This window comes from Plecotus auritus (assembly GCF_963455305.1).
Source record: "Plecotus auritus genome assembly, chromosome: 1".
Classification (NCBI taxonomy): domain Eukaryota; kingdom Metazoa; phylum Chordata; class Mammalia; order Chiroptera; family Vespertilionidae; genus Plecotus; species Plecotus auritus.
This window is the reverse complement of record NC_137770.1, coordinates 74,957,196-74,979,147: the sequence shown is the minus strand read 5'-3', so window position 1 is coordinate 74,979,147 and position 21,952 is coordinate 74,957,196. Positions and strand designations below refer to the sequence as shown.

Sequence of the window (21,952 nt, the reverse complement as noted above, 5' to 3'; positions counted from 1 at the left end):
CTTCACGATAACGCACCAAGACACACTTCAAAACCAGTTGAAGACACGTTAAAAGATCTTGCCTGGGAAGTATTAACCCACCCACTGTATTCACCAGACCTTGCTCCTTCAGATTACCACTTGTTCCGATCGATGGCACACACACATTCTGAGCAGCACTTCAAAACGTACAAAGAAGTGGAAAATTGTGTCTCTGAATGGTTTGCCTCAAAACAAGATAAGTTTTATGGGACGGTATCCACAAATTACCTGAAAGATGGGGGAAATGTGTAGCTAGCGATGGACATTACTTTGAATAAAGCATTTTTGATGTTTCTCTTGAAATTATCGTGTTTTCTTTGATTACAAAATCTGCATTATTAACCGGTACACCTGGTAAAATAGACACAACTGAGTAAATGACAGACAATTCATGGAACAGACTGAAGGGCCATGGGAGGCAGCACCCTCCCTAAAATGAGCTTGGACCCAGGGATGGGCTGAGACCTGGGCCAGAGGCAAACGTTCTAAGGGATTATGTTTGAGCAGCTTGGAGATGAGGTTCTGAATTCCTGTGAACACAGAACAGGGAATTTGATGATGTGCTGAAAAGTTTCATTGTGTGAAGTTCTCCAGCAATTCATAGCGGAGTACTCCAAGCACCACAGATCCACCTTCTCATTGTGCTTGCACCCCTCAGTCAATTCTGGGGCAGGTAGTCCAATATGCCATACATGGCCTTCCTCCTCAGAGAGGGGAGTGAATACAGACCAGCCAAAGTCAGCAATTTTCAACTCTCCCTGGCTTTATCTCTCTGTGAATCACCTTCTTCCTACAGTGCAGAGCATGTCAGTTCTTCTATTAATTATGGTTGTGCACTGCTGGTCAAAAGTGCCGCTCTTCTGAAGCTCCTTGTAGAGCTCTCCATGGCGGGGGGGGGGGGGTGGGGGGAGGGCAAAGAGGGTTGTCTGGGGGCAAACATTCTCCGGAATCAAGTAGATCCTTTGATAATCATAGAAATAGTTGTAGAGATGCAATATGTTGGGATGCTGCAGATGGACTGGGTTTCGATCTTCCTGTGAAGTTGGTGCTCTATACCTTCCTTCTCCATCTGAGACTGAAGAGGACCTTTAGTGCCACAGTGAAATGAGCCAAGTACACATTTCCAAATTTGCCTTTACCCAAAGGATGCCCAATCTCAAAGTTATCAATTGTGAAGGACCCATTAAGTGTTCCAATGCTGTTCTGGCCAGGGGCAGCTGTGGGCTGGGCATTCAAGTGGCTCTTCAGGACAAGTGAAGATGTGGTGGTAGGCTCTCTGGGGTTAGGATGTTCATGCCAGATTAAGCTGGCTGCTGGGCGGTAGGGCAGTCTCCTTCTGGGCTATCCTTAGAGGGAAAGGGGGAGGAGACCTGAGGCAAGTGGCTCAGCCAACCTCCTGGCACCTGGCAAAAGACTCAGAATATGCATGATTTTAATGCTTTTGATATGTACTCCAGAGTTACCCTTCAAAAATGTTATATACCTTTATTAGTATGGTTAACCTGATTTATTTTTTATTATTTTGCTAGTATTGAGATAAGATTGTATAATTTTATAGTTTGCTTTTTTCACCTAACATGTCCTGATCATTGTCTCATATCTCAAAAACTCTATTTCAAAATTAATTTTTAATTAATTTCTTATTTTTGGAAATATAATTCACCATCTTAAAATGTACAATTCAGTGGTTTCTAATATGTTCACTGTATTCTGTGACCATTACCACTTTCTACTTCCAGGACATTTCTATCACTCCCAAAAGAAGCATGCACCCATTAGCAGTCATTCCCAATAACCTCTCCCTTCCCTGGAAGCCACTATTGTGATCTACTTGATGTCTCTTTGGATTTGTCCATTCTGGACATTTCATGTAAATGGGATCATACAGTATGTAGATTTTTGTGTCTGTCTTCTTAGCATAATGCTTTCTTGGTTCATCTATGTCATCTCATATAACAGTACTTCCTTTTTTTTTTTTTTTTTTAAATATATTTTATTGATATTTTACAGAGAGGAAGGGAGAGGGATAGAGAGCTAGAAACATTGATGAGAGAGAAACATCGATCAGCTGCCTCCTGCACACCTCCCACTGGGGATGTGCCCGCAACCAAGGTACATGCCCTTGACCGGAATCGAACCCGGGACCCTTCAGTCCGCAGGCCGACGCTCTATCCACTGAGCCAAGCTGGTTTCGGCAGTACTTCCTTTTAATATCTGTTTATGCCTATTATATTTTATCACATAGTGATACCATAATTTACTTTCTTATTTTATACATTTTTTCTACATAACTAATACCAGGAATGTTAATATGTATAATCCTATATAGTAAAAGGCTAATATGAAAATAGATTGAATGGCAGAACAACCAAACAGCCAGTCGCTATGACGTGTGCTGACCACCAGGGGGCATGCGCGGAACATGGCAGGCATCGGCAGCAGGTGGCACTGCGTGGAATATGGCGAGTGTCGGCTGTGGCGGGATGGTGGAACAGGTGAGCGGAGATGCCAGACCAAGGTGGGGCGCTGGTCGCTGTCATCGGGGCGATTCTCTGGTGGTTACTGAAAATTCTTTGCTCCCGTGCACCACAGGCCTGCCCGGAGCTGGAGCCGCTGCTCACACCCGCTGCCAGCACCCGGCGCTGGTACCAATTGCTCAGTGCCATCAGTGGGTACGGATGGCAGCTGCTGGCCCTGGTCGCCCCTGAGGGCTTCTCCACCTCCCCCTGCTCCTGAGGGGCAAGCTAATGACTAATACGTTTGTGAAAAAAAGGTTTCATAAGGAGCAGGGTGAGGTGGAGAAGCCCTCAGGGGCGACCAGGGCCTGCAGCTGCTGCTCGCACCCACTGATGGTGCCGAGCAATCGGGACCGGCACTGGCAGCAGGTGTGAGCGCAGGGCAGGACTGTGGCCCTTGGCACCAAAGAATTTTCAGTAACCACCAGAGGCTTGCCCTGATGACAGTGATTGGCGCCCCGCCTTGGTCTGGCGCCCCCGCTCACCTGCTCCACCATCCTGCCACAGCTGACGCCCGCCATGTTCCATGTGGGCCCCCTGGTGGTCAGTGCACGTCATAGCGACTGGTTGTTTGGTTGTTTGGTTGTTCCGTCGTTTGGTCTATTTGCATATTAGCCTTTTATTATATAGGACTAGAGGCCCGGTGCACGGGAGGTGGCCTGCAGGGATTGGGCCTCGTTTCGTGCCCCCAGGCTCGCAGCTCCAGTTCGTGCCCTCAGCCTTGCAGCCCCACAGCCCCTCCTGGCACCCTGCTGTGGCCTGGCGCTGCCCTTTCACCTGCTCCACCATCCCGCCTGTGGTGCGATTGATTGGGACTGGGTCCCCTGCGCAGCTCCCTCAGTGACTGGGAGCCTGGGGCAGCCCTGCCCCCCCGTTGTCGCTGCTGGTCGCCGTCTGCGGGGTGATCGGAGGGGCAATTGGGCCCCCTGCTCACACCTGCCTTGGCCTGGCGCTGCCCGTTCACCTGCTCCACCATCCCACCGTGGTCCCACTCTCGTCGGGGCCCATCTGGGCCGACAGCGCCTCCACTGCTGCCCGCTGCCAGTGCCGCGTCGCTGATGCTCGCCATGTTTTGCGCCGCCCCTGGTGGTCAGTGCACGTCATAGCGAGCAGTTGAACTCCCAGTCAAACAATTTGCATATTAGGCTTTTATTATATATTTGTAAATTTCAAAGTATATTCTTATGGAATATTCCTAAATGGAGAGTTACTGTGTCAAAGGTTATTGACACTTAATGCTCTTGATTCACATAGCAAAATTGCTTTTTAGAAAGTTGGTATGAATTAAACCCTTATCAGTAAGATAAATGAAATTTTGTCTTCAATTTAGTCTCTTTAATATTTAGAATATTACCAATTTTATTACTAACTTGATGGTTATAAACGACTAATTTCTCTTAATTTGTATGTTTTTATTGTTGGGAAATTTTTAACCTTTTTTTGATAAGCTTAGTCATTTCAGTTTTCCTTTTTTTTTTGAAAGTTCTATTTGTGTCTTGTCTTTTTTTCCCCCTTAGGATCTTCCTGTTTTCCCTTTTGATTGAGCTTTTTCTATATTAAGGAAGTTAGCTAGTTGCTTTATTGTTGAAAATATTTTCCCTATTGTCTTTTGATTTTGTTTTATGCTTTTTGATATATAGAAATTTTAAGCTTTATAATATACTAGAGGCCCGGTGCACAAAATTTGTGCACTGGGGTGGAGGATGGCCCTCAGCCCAGCCTGCACCCTCTCCAATCTGGGACCCCTCGGGGGATGTCCAATTGCCACTTTAGGCCTGCAGTTGGACATCCCTCTCATGATCCGGGACTGCTGGTTCCCAACCACTCGCCTGCCAGCCTGATCACCCCCTAACCACTCCCCTGCCAGCCTGATCGATGCCTAGCTGCTCCTCTGCTGGCCTGATTGCCCCCAACTGCCCTCCCCAGATGGCCCGATCGCCCCCAACTGCCTTCCCCTGTAGGCCTGGTTTCCCCCAACTGCCCTCCCCTGCAGGCCTGGTTTCCCCCAACTGCCCTCCCCTGCAGGCCTGGTCCCCCCCCCCCAACTGCCTTCCCCTGCAGGCCTGGTCCCCCCCCCCCCCCAGCTGCCCTCCCTTGCAGGCCTGGTCGCCCCCATCTGCCCTCCTCTGCAGGCCTGGTCCCCCCCTAACTGCCTTCCCCTGCTGTCCTCATCACCTCTAACTGCCCTCCCCTGCTGGCCTGTTTGCCCACAACTGCTCTCCCCTGCTGGCCATCTTGTTGACCACATGGGGGCGGCCATCTTGTGCGAGGGCATGAGAGTCAATTTGCATATTACCTCTTTATTATATAGGATTTTTTAATGTAAAATAAAACATTAAACAATGTATTTGGAATTTCAGTATGGTATACCTTATTATTATTACTTTTATGAATAGCCAACAGTTTATTCCAGCACCATTTTAGAATTATCCAGCTCTTTTCTCACTGTTCTTTAATTATTATTTATTGCATTCATACGTATGGGACTCTGAATCTCAGCTGCCTATTTTGCTTCATCAGTCTCTTTTTTCTCCCCAAGTTCCATGTAATTTGACTGAGGTAGGATAGTATACTGTATTGTGGGTCAAGTAGATCTTTATTAGTAAGTTGACAAAACTGTGATGCTCTCTGTATTTTGGGGAAGTTGTTTAAGCTTTTTAAGCCTCATTTTTTCCAGATACAAAAGGGGGCAATAAATACAACCATTCTAAAAGGGTATTTTGAGAATTAAAAAATGACTATTAAGTGAATAGTAACCTGGCACATTTAATAAGTACTCAATGAATGTGAGCAGTTAAGACAATGATAATTTCATATTAATATCTGGTAGAACTTTTTCAGAATTGTTTTTGTCATTCTTAAATATTTAGTGTCTGGATTATCTTTAGATTCCTTTTTTTCCTTTTTATCCTTTCAAAAACCATTCTAATAGGATTGCAGTAAATCTATTATTAATTTTTGGGAAAACACATAATATTTAGTGTCCCCATCCAGAAAATTGGTATTTCTTTCCAATTCTTTCAAGTTTTTATAAGATTTACTGTTTTATTTTTTATTTATTTTTATTTTTTTCTGAAAGGTCCTATATGTGGTTTTGGTATTTTTAGGTATTTTTTTTGTGTGTGTGAGTTTTTAATGAGTTGATCTTGGTAGTTATGTGTTCTTTTAGCATCTGTTGGTTTACATTTTTCATTAAACATAAATTATCAGATACTTATGATTGCTATTGCTCTTTCATTGAAATGTTCTTTGGTTAACTTTTTCCCCTAACTTTTGTCATTTAGGTGAAAACAGATGACATAGCCAGAATTTATCAGCCTAAGCGTTATGCTTTGTCACCCAAGACAACGATTACATTGGCACATTTACTTGCTGCTCGTGAAGATCTTTCCAAGATCATTAGGACAAGTAGTGGCTCTAGCCGGGAGAAGACAGCATGTGCCATTAATAAGGTTGGTTTTCTTTCAGTACAGTGGAGAATGAATCTATAATATCCTCAATTGATGTTTTTACAGATTTTATTTTTTTTTACTTTTTTAAATGTATCTTTATTGTTGAAAATATTACAGATGTCCCCCTTTTTCTCCCCATTGACCCCTCCTCCCCACTCTCATCCCCTCCCCAGGCCTTCACCCTACTATCGTCTGTGTCCATGGATTATGCATATCCTATATAATAATCCTATATAATAAAAGGTTAATATGCAAATTGACCAAATGGTGGAACAACTGGTCTCTATGATGCTCACTGACCATCAGGGGGCAGATGCTCAATGCAGGAGCTGCCTCCTGCAGAAGCTGGACTCACGGCTGGCGAGCGCAGCGGCAGTGACGGGAACCTCTCCAGCCTCTGCTGCAGTCGGACATACTCCTGAGGGCTCCCAGACTGCGAGAAGGTGCAGGCTGGGCTGAGGGTCTTCCACCCCACCCCAGAGCACAAATTTTGTGCACTGGGCCTCTAGTACATACATAAGATCTTCGGTTGACTTCCTCCCTCCTCTCCACTCCCCCCCTCCTTATGATATTCATCAGTCTGTTCCATGCTTCCATTCTCTGGATCTATTTTGTCAGTTTACTTTGTTATAAGATTCCACATATGAGTGAGATCATGTGATACTGATTTTTTCTGACTGGCTTATTTCACTTAGCATGATACTCTCCAGGTCCCTCCATGCTGTCTCAAAGGATGAGAGATCCTTCTTTTATTCAGCTGCATAGTATTCCATTGTGTGTAAATTTCACCACTTTTTTATCCATTTACCTACTGATGGGTACTTGGGCTGTTTGCAGAGTTTAGCTATTGTAAATAATGCTGCTATGAACACAGGGGTGCATATATTCTTTCTGATTGGTGTTTCGGGTTTCTTACGTTAGATTCCTAGAACTGGGATCACTGGGTCAAATGGCAGTTCCATTTTTTATTTTTTGAGGAAACTCCACACTGTTTTCCAATAATGGCTGTACCAGTCTGCATTCCCACCAGCAGTGTACTAGGGTTCCTTTCTCTCCACATACTCGCCAGCACCTGTTGTTTGTTGATTTATTGATGCAGCCATTCTGACAGGCATGAGATGGTTGTCATTTTAATTTGCATCTCTCTGATGATTAGTGTCGTTGAACATTTTTTCATATGTCTTTTGGCCATTTGTATGTCCTCTTTGGAGAAGTGTCTATTTAGGTCCTCTGCCCATTTTTTGATTGGATTGTTTGTCTTTTTTTTTGGTGAGTGGTATGAGAACGTTATATATTTTGGAAATTAGCCCCTTATCAGATATATCATTGGCAAATATGTTCTCCCTTACAGTGGGTTCCCTTTTCAATTTGATGCTGTTTTTACAGATGTTAATCCATTTTCCCTTTATGTCCTGGTGCACTAGAAAAGACAGTGGTGTAAGGACTTCAGTCCATCTAGGCTTAGTTTTGTGTGTGCATGTTCATTTGAATTTCTATACTCATTAATTAAACCAAAGTTTTATCTAAATTAGAGGAATTAAGAATTGTTTTATCAATAGCTTTAGGAAGAATTATTTCTAAGAATATAATCAATCATTCTTTGTCAGTGAAAACCTGAATTGTTTCAGGTACTGACAGATTCCCTATGTCCTTGGTGTACATGCTTTGGAGTCATACAAATCTGAGTTCATTTACTTAGAGGAATCACCGTGGGCAAATTATTGAATCCCTTTGAGGTTTCCTGACTCTCAATTTCTCTGACAAGCTCGGTCTTAAACAAGTTCATAGAGTCTGAAATTTTTACTTTAACAACAATAAACTAATCTGAAATACTTGTTAGCTCAACTAGAAAGTACTCTTCATTTAGATAGAACAGCCTATGACAGACTTTACAAAAGAGCAGAAGTAATGGATTTGGGTAATTTTTAAACATCGTTTTTCACTCAGTATAGTGAGAAATATATCCTTGATGCAGGATATCTTGTCAGATGGATGGTTGTTTATAAAGTCAGTTTGCCTAATCGTTGCTCAGTTAGGCACTAGTGTTCATGCCTCCTACTTCCATTTTAGACCAACCTTCTCTATCTTCTGAAAGTGTTCTGTCTTTAAATACAGGGTGGGGGCAAAAGTTTATAGTTGTGAGTATGCAAAACACAAGCGTTTATTCTTATACTATTACTTATTAACTAGAGGCCCAGTGCATGAAATTCTTGCACTCAGGGGAGGTGTCCCTCAGCCTGGCCTGCACACTCTTGCAGTCTGGGAGCCCTCGGGGGATGTCCGACTGCCGTGGAGGCGGGAGAGGCTCCCGCCACCAATGCTGCGCTTGCCAGCCATGAGCCCGGCTTCTGGCTGAGCGGTGCTCCTGCTGTGGGAGCACACTGACCACCAAGGGGCAGCTCCTGCGTTGAGCATCTGCCCACTGGTGGTCAGTGTGCGTCATAATGACTGGTCATTCTGCTGTTAGATCGATTTGCATATTACTCTTTTATTATATAGGATTATTGTAGTATTTTCCATATGAACAGCTGTAAACCTACTTCTGCCCCACCCTGTATGTTACTCAGTATCTTGCATCAGGTTATTTACTCTTACAGCAACAAGAGTTCTACTTCTTTTAAGTGAAATTGTCCATCCCTTTTCTGAGTTTATAATTTACAGCCTAATTATTTGAGGCAATCTTTTTTTTTCACATTTGAGGGAACAATTTCTTGTTATACTAAACCAGAAATACAAGATTCCACTGAAACTGAAACAGTTGACAGAATATGGTCGAACTGAATTAAACCTTAAAGGGAAAATAAGAGGGTCAAACAAGGCCAATGTATGTAGAAACCAAGGTTGGTTTGGGATAAACATAAGGATGACAGCATTCAGCATCCATCCCCTTTCTTCTGAATCATTTGCTTAACCTAATGGCTTTTTTCTCTCTATTGCAAATACAACTCAACCCAATAGTATCCCTTTGGACATGGTGCAAAGCCAAGAAGAAGTTTTTAAATCATCTTATTCCAGGGTAGAAAGTGTTCACATACCCACCCCAGCACACATTATGTGGTGTCAATGCACATGGTAGCAACTTTAATCAAACCAGTGCTGCTACCATGTATAATCTGTTATGTAGCCCTGTAGCTAGGTCAGTGTTCTAAAATACCCATGTGGCAGAATGTACTTTTGAACTCCATACTAAAGTGATAGAGAACAGAACTGTATTGGAAACCTAGGCATTAAGGAGGAACATCGATGGGTTCTTTCTGGGACTTTTTCAGAGGGACAGAGATGAACAGAGGAAATGTTAGAACATCTTTTTGAAAGCAATCTTATGATCAGTTCTTGGAGCAGCGTCCCCCTATACCAGTGGTCGGCAAACTGCAGCTCGCGCGAGCCGTGGTTTGCCACTCTGTTGACTAATGAGTTTGCTCACCATTGGGATAGGGGCTTAATCACAAGGAACAACAACAGCCTGTAATTATTGGAATCGAGAGTCCAAGTCAGTGGTTGGCAAACTCATTAGTCAACTGCGAGCCGCAGTTTGCCGACCGCTGCCCTATACCCACCAACGTAGCATGTTTGGTGGAGAGACCAATGAGAATGACAACCAAGAAAAGCAATTTTTTGGATTTGGTAATTAGGGCATTATTGCTGACTTTATTTAAAAGAATGTTTACATACTTTGAATCTTGTCCCACAGTGAGAATGTTGTACTTTTTGTCTTTTCTTTATGACATAAATTACTAAAACATAGTTTTGGTTAGAAGATCAATAGAAGTAGAACCCAACTGATTTATAGGTCAGTTTGGTTGAGGCAGTTACGTTTTACCTTCTTTCCTGAAAGAGACTAGCAGGATGCTATTGGCTTACCCTTGGCTATGGTTGGCGGGGAGGCACCCTCCTCACAGCTGTCTTTCTCTGTTCATGGGCATATAGAGTAGAGCTTTTTTATAGAAGACTGGGGTCTTAAACCAAATTCTTTATTTATCCTTTAAAGTATTATAAAGCATGGTTAAAGAAGGACATCAAGTATTTTTTTTTTATAATAACTAGTATCATTGAAAGTTAGTAAGCTTATAATAATTAGTATCATTGAAAGTTAGTAAGCTTAAGCTAGGAGAGGAATAGCTCACTGAAAATCCTTGTATCTCTTGCAATGCTACCTTGGGTTATAGTCATTATATTCATCTCTGACCTAGCCACATGTTATCACATATACTTCATACTTGTGAAATAAAAATGTGCTTAAAAATACAATCTTTCATTGGATAGTCCATTACCAAACCAGTAGCAATGGAAAGTCTAGAGTTGTTGTATAAATGGATATGATTTTAATTTAAGGTCTGTAGTTTAAGTATATTAATGTTTTGCTAAAAACGTTTCTTAGTATGATGGGTACTACATTTGTTACAGAATATGCTAAACACATTTAAACAATAGAAAATAACAAGACTTTAAGTTTTAGAAATATTTTCCTAGGTTGTTTAAAAATAATACCACATTGTGAGGAATTTGTCATGGATTGCATTTATATTTTCAATATTAATTCATACTGTCCTTTCATGTCCTTAAATATTTGGCTTCTTTTTCTTTATTAGAACAATAATTTCAGTATTACTTGAGTCCTTTATGTAAAATTTAACTTTTAAAATATTAGTAACTGAAAGAAAATGTTTCTTCATACAGGTGCTGATGGGAAGGGTGCCTGACAGGGGAGGACGGCCGAATGAAATCGAACCACCACCCCCTGAAATGCCACCTTGGCAAAAGAGACAAGAAGGCGGCGGAAGGGGTGGTTGGGGTGGTGGAGGTGGGGGTAGAGGAGGTGGTGGGGGTGGAAGAGGTGGCTGGGGAAGTGGTGGGGGAGGGGGTGGAGGGTGGGGAGGAGGTGGGGGAGGGGGTGGTAGAGGAGGAGGTTTCCAAGGCAGGGGAGATTATGGTGGGAGGGGAGACTATGGTGGGAGAGGGGGCTATGGTGGGAGAGGAGGCTATGGTGGAAGAGGTTATGGAGATCCATATGGAGGAGGTGGTGGTGGTGGTGGATATAGAAGATACTGAAAGGTACAAAAATTGGATAGCAGTGCTTACTTTTTGATAGCTATATTAGGCATAGTGTTCTAAATAACATTTGAATGTCATCTATGAAGTAAACACTGTTAGATTCCTTGATATCATTCTTGAATTGGGTTAATATGTAAGAGCATTGTTTTATACTGTATGATCTCTTGGACAGAGTGATGAATTTTTTTTTTCATATCTGTGTACCCTTGAGCATGTTATGTCTTTTTAAAAAAAAATGAGCAAAAGCTATTTTTAAAATTGTAAATATTACCATCAGACTTGGAAAAATGGAAAGTATTTTATTGTCATGATTGAATTTAGATTGTTACCTGTATTTTATTCAGGTTTGACACACATAAAACAGACCCCCCTTGTTATTAGACTGTTGCCTCATCTGTATTCCTGTGTTTTATATTTATTAATTTTACTTTACAAAATAGGGAAAGGGACTGATAGTTTTGTTCAAAAGGTAGTTGTCATGACTTGTTTTTTCTTTTATAGGAAGTGATTCCTCTGCCTAGGTTTCTGTTAAAATTCCACTAATTGAAGCCTGGGTCTACTTTTTGGTATGCATATTTTATTTTCCAACTGGATTTGAAATTTGTGATTTTGTTTGACAAAGCAAAGTTTGATTGAGGTCAGAATTACTCTAAAGGGACAAAGACATGAACCAGTTTTACATGATGGTGTAAAAAATATTCTTATCAATTGTTTCTTTATCCTTTGGGCCATCATTTTAGATATTAGAATGTTAAATGGCAGGCTGAACTGTATTACATAGGATTAGAGCAGTACTTTTCAGTTTTAATAAATCAGAGGTAGGCCAAGGCATCCCTTGGTAGTTCTGATTCACAGTTAGATTTGGAAAATACAGTGTTAGAAAAGCATTATATGTGGTTGGAGCAGTCAAAGGCTTGGTGACTAGGAGTTGTGAATTTGAATTATGGCGCTAGCTGAGGGGTGCTATGGGCTTAAATGATCAAAGATCTCAAGGATTGATTTGTCCTCATTTGTCAGATGAGGAATGTATGTAATGCTTGAGCCCTATCCAGGTTGTTTCATATACACCTAAGTACAAGTGAAATTTGTTGGGAATTTAAGTGTGCCTATTGTGAATGGTTTAAGAAGTGGGCCAAGTTACGTATTTTTCTCTTAATGTAGAGAGAGAGAAAAGTGATAGCCATACAGATTTTTTAAATTTCCACTGTAAAGCCTGTATCCCGATGTAGGCTTCTGGTCAACACCTGTGCATAACAACTTTAACCAACTCAATAGATAGAAAGCTGAGTGGATATTGGTATTTGGCAGTTCTTGTTGTTTTATTTTGTTTTATAGTAAACCCTGTGGTGAAACCTAAAATAATGTTAAAACTTTAAAAGTAAACATTGTGTGTAGTCTTGGCCATGTGTTTTTCAAGATAACCCTTGAAAGAAATTTGTTAAGTATAGGAAAACAAATGGTTTTGATTATTTGTAAACTTAGATTATTTTTAAATGTGCTTATATTTAATGGAAAGGCTTAATTTTATTTGTGATTGTTGGAGAAGAATGTTTTCCATAATTAAGAAAACATTTTTATCAGTAGCTATAAACTCTGAAAAATAATTTTTAAAAATATATAAGCAGAGACCACTGGAGTAAAGTATTTCAAGAGAGTTGCTAGTTAAAACATTCATTTAAAACTTTTATATTTCTGCTTTATTTTTTTTCGGAAGCTTTAGTTGCTGACTTAGAAGGGGCTTATAACTACCTTCAACTTTTATCACTAAAGGTTTATGAATAATGACAGAAACAGTAGTTCATCAATTTCTGTAAGATTTCTTTGTACCTTCATATGAGTGCTGTTGGATTATCCACAGGACTCACTGTAAATTTTATCCAGGTTTAGCACTTGCTCCTGGAATCATGTCAGAGCTGGAGCAACATGATTTATAGGTCATTTACACATTCCTATAAACTTCACTTGAATAAAAGCTGAGTGGTCTAGACTCAAATATCTTACTCTTTCTTCTGAGCTAAGATTTTAATGATAATCTTTGTTCAGTAAAAATTTCATTTGTAGAAGAGTGTGCTAAGCAGTATCTAAAATAGTACTAAGGTGCCCAGCTGGCGTGGCTCAGTGGTTGAGCGTCGACTGATGAACCAGGAGGTCACAGTTTGATTTCTGGTCAGGGCACATGCCCAGGTTGTGGGCTGTAGTCCCAGTGTGGGGCATGCAGGAGGCAGCTGAGCAATGATTCTCTCTCATCATTGATATTTCTAGCTCTTCCTCTTCCTTTCTCTCTGAATCAATAAAAGTATATTTTAAAAATAATAAAATAAAATAGCAATAAGGCCATTTGGGGCCTTATTGAAAGGCCATAATGTGAAAATGTTTTATAAATTGAGTGTAATACAAATATAGAGTATGATGAATGGTACTTCACTACTTCCTAAAGTTCAATACCTTTTTTGTGTGCTGCTTCATTCCTTTTTGCCTGGTTCTCATTTTCATATTACCTGTTTTTTCCTCCCCTTTTTAATTTTTCTTGCATTGGTCTAGCCTTTGGTATCTACTAGCATTATAGATATGTCATTACTGGGAGTTTCTGTGTTAAAGAAGGTAGCTAACTACCCTCACATTTGGATTGCACTAGTATAAATAACATAAGTCCTGTCCATACATAACCACCACCACATTACATGTCAGCTGTCAGCAAAAGAGGGGGTCATGTGCTTTCTTTAAACCTATTCCCTTGTGTTCTGCAGATCAGAGAAACCTTATTCACGAAACAGAAAAAAACCACAAAACATTTTAAACCAGAAACATGTAGTTGCCTGTATTTGTGTCAAAAGAAGGTTTGAAAATCCATAAAGGATCTGTGACCAGAGAATGTTCTAAACAGTAATACTATCTATATCGTGTCAGGAGCACAGGATAGAGATTTGGGATGGGAATTGTGACTGGAGGAGAGGAAATTGAATCTCTTTAGGTTTAGGTTGTCAGAGTGACTTAATTATTTTGTATACAATATAATGAATTGCCAAAATGATGACTACACCTACATCCAAGTGTATCAGAATACAGTCTGTATTGGGATTTCAGTGATTGGAATTTTTCTTCCTTCTTCATTGGTCTGGTTACACAGAAGTTGGCTGGGGATTAAGGGAAATCATGGCTCTCTCTAATCTATATACACTTGAGTGGCCATATTATTATGATCTCTGAATGCATAATAATCTGGCCACTCAGTGTATATCCTCCTATATAATAAAAGGCTAATATGCAAATTGTCCCCTCGACCAGGAGTTTGACCAGCAGGCAGGCCGGCCAACCGCCCATGTCGCCTCCCCCTGGCCAGGCTGGCCGGACCCCACCCATCCACTAATTCATTCACCGGGCCTCTAATATATATATATATGCATACACACACACACACACACACACACTGAGTGGCCAGATTATTATGCGTTCAGAGATCATAATAATCTGGCCACTCAGTGTATATCTATATATATAAAAGCCTAAACGACCGTTATGACCGAATGACCAGACAACTGGTTGACCAGTCACTATGACATGCACTGACTACCAGGGGGCAGATGCTCAATGCAGGAGCTGCCCCCTGGTGGTCAGTGCACTCCCATAGCCAACCTTCCACGGCCCCTTCGCCCAGCCAGCCAACTTCCTGCCGCCCCTTCTCCCCCTGCCCCCAGCCGGCCAACCTCCTGTGGCCCCTCCCCACAGCCGGCCAACCTCCTGCGGCCCCTCCCCCTGGCCAGCCAGCCCTCCCAATAGGCTTCGATCACCAGGCCGAGGGAGCCCACCCATGCACAAATTCGTGCACTGGGCCTCTAGTCACTAAATAATCATGAGTACAAATGAATTGCTCTGGGTGCTCTGTATACTAGATTGAACCATCATTCTCTACGAATTTCACTCACAGCTTTAAAGTTTCTCTACTTGCCAGTTTTCTTGGATAGAATTGTGGAATTAAAGACCAAAGCCACAGAGAAATGTCAGCCTCAGATCTGTCTCCTTCAGTGTTAAGTGTTTATAGACTTAATATTTAGGGATCACTGTAAGTCATAATGCAGTAAGATGGGAAAAGGTTGAATATTTCTGTACTGTTACTTCTTTGTGTTATAAAAAGATTTAGAAAAAATTTTACTAACTAGTCAGTTGCTTTGCTTTTTCTTCCAGAACTGTTTGGTTAATACAATAGGGGAGTGGTCTCAGCTGTGGATTATAATAAAAATTCAGGTGAAGCTTCTACATATTCATGAATTATAGAAGTAATACAAGACATCTATGCTATAGGGATCCTAATGTCTTTTATCATATAAATATTACACAAAGAAAACTTACATTAGATATAAAAAACTTTACAATCTGTACATTTGTTTTTTCCTTGTAGTTCTTTTACATAATACATCTTTAGACAGAACTTCATAACAAGTAAAAAGGCAAGTCAATTACCAAAGAAAATGAGAAGTTACATTGCTGTTAACAGAATAAAACTTGTCATTGTTTTGGCAGATAAATATATGCTCAAACTTATTCAAGTCAGTACAAGACACAAAAATTTGTATCCTAGGCTTAACAACCAAAAGTCTATTCTAGATTATTTTTGTAGATTCCACACAAATAATATTAATTTACATACTACTTCTTTGGCCCTAGGTGGGCTGTAAAAACCTGTGATGAAATTACTGCTTCCTATCCATTTCACTGGTAAGATCCTTTAGCCATGTTAATTTGACTAAGAGGACTGACCTTTTGAATTCCTATAGATTACAAATTATTTACATAGACACTAACCTGGAATCTGTATTTTGGGTGGAGGGGAAGAAAAACGAAAAAATTACTGTTATGTGGCTATGTTTAAAGAAAATTGAGCTGTATTGTTTTTGGTTCATATCAGAGGAAAAGGATAATAGTGAAGAATATGAATTTTAAAGATGATCATAAACTTATGTTCCATATAAGGTAAGTAGCACAGTAGAGTAGCTTCTATAAGTTTACATATTAGGTGGTGAGATTTTTGAGTTTAGACTTAGGAAAGAGTAAGTCTGTGTGTAAAGTGATTTTTTAAAACACAAAGGAAAACTAGTCACTAGCTTTGTCACTAAAGCTCAGTATAAGGAGGTATCAGATAGGAACTAGTCTTCCATCAAATAAACTTCTTAATCTTCCAAGGAAGCTACACTGTGTATATATACTTTGTACTCTTAAGACTTGGTGTTGTTGGTTTTAGGTTTGGAACTTCTAAAGGCTGGTATTATATTCTTGGCATGTTGTTCAACTTGTTTATGAATTTCAAGTCAGTTTGTTACCAGGCTTTCCAAGCATGGAAGGTAAGTTGTCCCCGCCCCCCTCTTCCCCCCCCCAAAAAAAGAAAATGATCATTGGACTTTTTTAGAGAAATAAAGAGTCTAACAAAGGAGTTTGTGATCAGTTGCCCAGACAACTAAATGAGCCCATTTATCATTAACTTTCATTAATAGATAACTCACAGGGCTCTTGTGAGTTTGCAAACAATACAATTTACATTGTGAGTAAATTCTTCATCTTATAACAAACTGAACTTTATATTTGAGAATTTATGTAAATGACTAAAAGTTGTTTAATTCACTTCCACATTTTATGAAGGAGGAAACAAAATTCCAAGTCACATGCATGCCTGATATTGTATATACATAATATATACACATATATACACACTGTCAGCTGTTATTGAAGGTTCTGATCCAATTAGCTTATTTCTAAATGGTATTAATAGTGAAGGCAGTATACTGGTAAGCACAAATTCAGCTCAAAAAGTTACTTAAAAAAAAAAAAAGGGTAAAGATGGCATATGAAGAGCTACGCAGACTCTGTTTTTAAAAAAATAGCCATAAATTCCTAATTCTATCCACTGTAGAGGACAGACATGTTTGCATTACGTTTATTTTAGCTAATTAGTCAGTCATGTATAAAATGGTAATAGCCATGTTTTCAGGTATTTAATTTGATTACTTATTTTATTATGACTTTGTGACAAACTATTATTTGATACACAACTGGATAATGTCATGTTGTTGAATAGGCACCCACAATTTGTACTTATATTCTAGAAGTTCAGCTCTAGGTAGATACCCTTGTGTATATGATGAGCACAGTGAGGAAGGATGGGGGGGGAGGGCTAATTGATTAGATTTGAGGTAGTGAATCGGGAACCAGATTCATAAAGAATGCTGGAATGTAGAGGAAGTGAATCTACTTTAATATCATAAGTAAGCTTTGAGTGGAACAAAGTGAATTCCCCAGTTTACAGAAAACCCCAGGGAAGGAAGCAAATCCATTTTCCAGGGATTTTAGTTCTAAGGAAGAAGCAGCCAGGCAGGCCACATAGAAGCTACCTTGTCAGAAAACTATAGTCATATTTTTATCATGCTTTTGCCCAGGCGTCCTCAAACTACGGCCCGCGGGCCACATGCGGCCCGCTGAGGACATTTATCTGTCCCGCCGGGTGCCGCTGCCTGTCCTGCTTAGCAGCCGACTCGTCCTGGGCCCGCAGTGCACATAGGAATTAGTTCATAGTTTTTTTTTTAAACTATAGTCTGGCCCTCCAACTGTCTGAGGGACAGTGAACTGGCCCCCTGTTTAAAAAGTTTGAGGACCACTGCTTGCCTTTTGTCTCAGGGAAAAATGTTTTTGGTATGAATGGCAAAAATTTTGCATTTTTCAATTTTCCTCCCCTTTGATTCAACTGACTGGAAGAGAAAACAATATCACACATTGGGGGGTGGGTGGGAAGACTAGCTTTTCCTTTTTAAAGTACCCCCTTTAAAACTGGTCACTCTAAGGTTCCCCAATCTTTGTGTTAACTGGTTTGGAAATGAGATCTCTAATCCATTTATCTACAGATTGTGCTCCTTGAGTTTCTGGGCTAAGAACTGTCACCCTGTTCCATCTGAGCTAAGACATGATTGCTTTTTGCAAGTTGGAGGCTTTCTATTTTCTTCTGTGCATATCTCAGTTGGATCTTTAGAGCATCATTATCTGCTTTCAGTGTATTTATTTCCTAAAGAGAAAGGAGAATGAGGTATGTTAATAAAGCAGCAATGAATAGTAAATCAGTTACAATATTGGGAGTACTGCACTTGATTGGCATCTCCCATTCATTGTGGCTGAGTATTAAAAAATTTTTTGAAGACAGTTATTTTACCCTTTATTATAAAATAATAAGTAACAAATGAACATGTGCAAACAGCAGTTAGTTTTTGTTAATCATATCAAAGATGTGAGTGGCTAACAGGCAGAATAAACCATTCCCGGGCAGTAGGTGGATAATGACACAACCTATGGAAGTTGTGTAGCAGGAGACCCAAACTTGGCAGAAACAAAGTCTCTGGTCAGGTTTGAGGTATGAAAGCAGTGATTCAGAATACTGTAATATGACATATTATAGTTCATTTTCTTCAAGTGTTTTTACCCCCAAATCATTGAAAACTAATGAACTCTTCACAAAGACAGGAATTTTATCCCAGCCTCTAAACTGGAATCCAGTTATCTAATTTTCAGTGATTTAATTATATGGACAGCAGTTGGTTTCCAGTCTTGATATTTTTTTTTAATTGAAATATATTTGGCACATAACATATAAATTTAAGGTGTACAACCTGTTAATTTGATAATTATGTATTGTAATATGATTGCCATGGTTGCTATAATTAACACCTCCATCATGTTACATAATTCTTTTTAGAAGTTGGAATAATTCTAGTCGTCTTAGCGAATTTGATGATACAATATTATTGTCTATAATCTGTACTGTGCATTATATCTCTAGGGCTAATTTATCACTTGTTGTAAATTTGTACCTTTAACATCTGTCCTCTCAGCCCACCCCCATTGCCTGGTAACCACCATTTTATTCTCTGCTTTTATAAGTTTGGCTTTTTAAAATTCTATATATAAGTGATTCAGTATAGTATTTGTTTTTCTCTGTCTGATTTATCTTAATGTGCTCAAGGTTCATCCATGTATCACAAACAGGAAGATTTAATTTTTTTAATGGCTGAATAATACTCAATTGTATATATATACCACATTTTCTTTATCCATTCATCTGTCTATGGACACTTAAGGTTGTTGCCTGTCTTGGCTATTGTAAATAATGCTGTAGTGAACAAGGTGGTGTATTTATGTTTTTCAGTTAGTGTTTTCTTCTGATAAATACCCAAAAGTGGAATTGCTAGATCATGTGATAATTCTATTTTTAATGTATTGAGGAACCTCCATATTGTTTTCCACAGTGGCTGTACCAATTAACATTCCCACCAACAGTGCACAAGGGTTCCCTTTTCTCCATGTTTTTATCAGCACTCATTGCTTGTCTTTTTTAACATTTATCTTTATTGTTGAAAGTTTAACAGGTTTCCCCCTTTTCCCCCCACCCTACTCACTTCCCCTTCCCAGGCCTTCTCTGCACTATGGTCTGTCCATGGTCTATGCATATAAATTCATTGGTTAATTACTTCCTGTTCCCCCTAACCCCCTAAAATACGTCAGTCTATTTGCATGCTTCAATGTCTCTGGATCTTTTTTGTTCATCGTTTTATTTTGTTCATTAGATTCCACATATAAGTGAGATCATGTGGTACTTGTCTTTCTCTGACTGGCTTATTTCACTTAGCATAATACTCTCCAGGTCCCTCCATGCTGTCTCAAAGGGTAAGAGATCCTTCTTTTTTTACAGCTGCATAGTATTCCGTTGTGTAAGTATACCACAGTTTTTTAATCATTCATTTACTGATGGGCACTTGGGCTGTTTCCAGATCTTAGCTATTGTAAATAATGCTGCTATGAATATAGGAGCGCATATATTCTTTCTGATTAGTGTTTCTGGCTTCTTAGGATAAATTCCTAGAAGTGGGATCCGATGATAGCTGTTCTAACAGGTATGAGGTGATATTTCATTGTAGTTTTTTTTTTTAATCCTCATCCAAGGATATTTTTTCCATTGATTTTTTAGAGAGAGTGGAAGGGAGGGGGAGAGACAGAGAGAGAAACATCAATGTGAGAGAGACACCTTGATTGGTTGCCTCCAGCACATGCCCCATCCAGGGTCCAGGCCCAGGAGGAGCCAACAACCTGGGCATGTGCCCTTGACCAGAGTCGAACCCAGGACTCTTCAGTCTGACGCTCTATCCATTGAGTCAAATTGGCCAGGCTCATTGTAGTTCTGATATGCATTTCCCTGATGATTAGTGATGATGAGAACATTTTTATGTACCTGTTGGCCATCTGTGTGTCTTCTTTGGAAAATGTCTATTTAGTTCTTCTGCCCATTTTTTTTAATCCTTCCCCCAGGATATGTTTATTGATTGTAGAGAGAGAAAGCTCCTGACTGGGCATTGAACCTGCAACCTGGGTATGTGCGCTGACAGAAATCAAACCCACAACCTTTTGGTGTATGGGACGATGCTCCAACCGAGTTACCAGGCCAGGGCTGCCAATTTTTTAATTGGATTATTTTGGTGTTTTTTTTTTGTTATTGTTTGAGTCTTTTAAAATACATATTTTGGACATCAATCCCTTATTTTATATATAGTTTGCATAAATGTTCTCTCATTCTTTATCATTTTGCTGTTTCTTTAGGGAAAACTTTTATGTTTAATGTAGTCTTATTTGTTGATTTTTACTTTTAGTTTTGCTTTTGGTGTCATATCCAAAAAAATCATTTTCAAGACCAATATGAAGATGCTTCTTCCCTATGTTTTCTTTCAAGAATTCTATAATATCAAGTTTTACGTTTAAGTCTGATCCATTTTGAGTTAATTTTTGTGAGTAGTATAAGATATCCAGTTTCATTGCTCTGCATGTGTTTTTTCAAAACCATTTGTTGAAGAGACTATATTTTCCCCCATTGGGTGCTCTTGGCTCACTCATTGAATATTAGCTGACCTGTACAAGCAGGAGTTTCATTCTGAGCTCTCTTTTCTGTTACATTAGTCTACATGTTTATTTTTGTGCCAGTACCATACTGTTTTAATTACTGTAGCTTTATGGTGAAATTTGAAATCAGGGAGTGTGATACCTCCAAAAAATTTTTTTAATCAGGATTGCTTTGGCTATTTGGGGTCTTTTGTGGTTTCATACAATTTTTAGGATTATTTTTTTTCCATTTTCTAAAGAATGCCATTGGTATTTTGATGGGGATTGCGTTGAATCTATAGATTGCTTTGGACAGTGTGGATATTTTAACAATATTAATCCTTCTAATCCACAAACACAGGTGTCTTTCCATTTATTTATATCTTCTTCAGTTTTAGCAAAGTCTTGTAGTTTTCATTGTATAGATCTTTCACTTCCTTGGTTAAATATAGTCCAAGTATTTTATTGTTTTTGATGCTATTGTGAATGGATTTTTTAGATGTATAGAAATTCAGCTGATTGCTGTATCCTGCAGCTTTACTGAAATGGTTGATTAGTTCCAACAGTTTTCTGGTTGAGTCTCTGGGTTTTCTATATACCAGTACAGACTCATATTATCCACAGACAGTCCTGTTTTGGGTGACTTTTATTTCTTTTTCTTGTTTAATCACTCTGAGACTTTCAGTACTATACTGAATAAGCGTGGGCATATGTTGAACCATCCTTGCATCCAAGGGTAAATCCCACTTAGCCATGGTATATAATCCTTTCTATGTGTTCTTGAATTTGGTTTGCTAATATTTTGTTGATAATCTTTGTATCTATTTTTATCAGTGACATTGGTCTGTAGTTTTCTTGTGATGTCCTTGTAGAATGAATTTAGAAGTATTCCCTCCTCAATTTTTTGAAAGAGGTTGAGAAGGATTGGTGTTAATTCTTCTTTGAGTAGAATTTTTTATTTATTATTATTTTTAAATTTAATAAACCTTTATTGTTCAGATTATTACAATT

General features: G+C 39.5%; 2 protein-coding genes and 1 pseudogene across 5 annotated transcripts in view; 1 reads left to right on the top strand and 2 right to left on the bottom strand.

The window, feature by feature from the left end:
* The window catches only part of FAM98B (family with sequence similarity 98 member B), a 46,862-nt gene extending 32,399 nt beyond the window's left edge, over positions 1 to 14,463 (top strand). Inside the window, exons 7-8 of the mRNA XM_080648370.1 lie at positions 5,822 to 5,989; positions 10,667 to 14,463. Coding sequence (XP_080504496.1) covers positions 5,822 to 5,989; positions 10,667 to 11,038 — 540 coding nt within the window. The 3' untranslated portion in view covers positions 11,039 to 14,463. The remainder of the gene's footprint in view (positions 1 to 5,821; positions 5,990 to 10,666) is intronic.
* Positions 411 to 3,606, bottom strand: LOC308254227 (aurora kinase B-like; annotated as a pseudogene). Its single transcript has 2 exons — positions 3,530 to 3,606; positions 411 to 1,297 (listed from the first exon to the last, which is right to left on the bottom strand). The product of its transcript is annotated as an aurora kinase B-like (transcript).
* A 10-nt stretch (positions 14,464 to 14,473) lies between the features above and the next one.
* Positions 14,474 to 21,952, bottom strand: part of RASGRP1 (RAS guanyl releasing protein 1) — an 83,327-nt gene continuing 75,848 nt past the window's right edge. For 2 of the 3 annotated variants that reach the window (XM_080648338.1, XM_080648340.1), the window contains one exon: positions 15,295 to 18,086. In XM_080648338.1, coding sequence (XP_080504464.1) covers positions 17,952 to 18,086 — 135 coding nt within the window. In that variant the 3' untranslated portion in view covers positions 15,295 to 17,951. Of the gene's footprint in view, positions 15,260 to 15,294; positions 18,087 to 21,952 lie in introns of those variants that run through there. The other variant, XM_080648339.1, reaches the window with a different exon arrangement.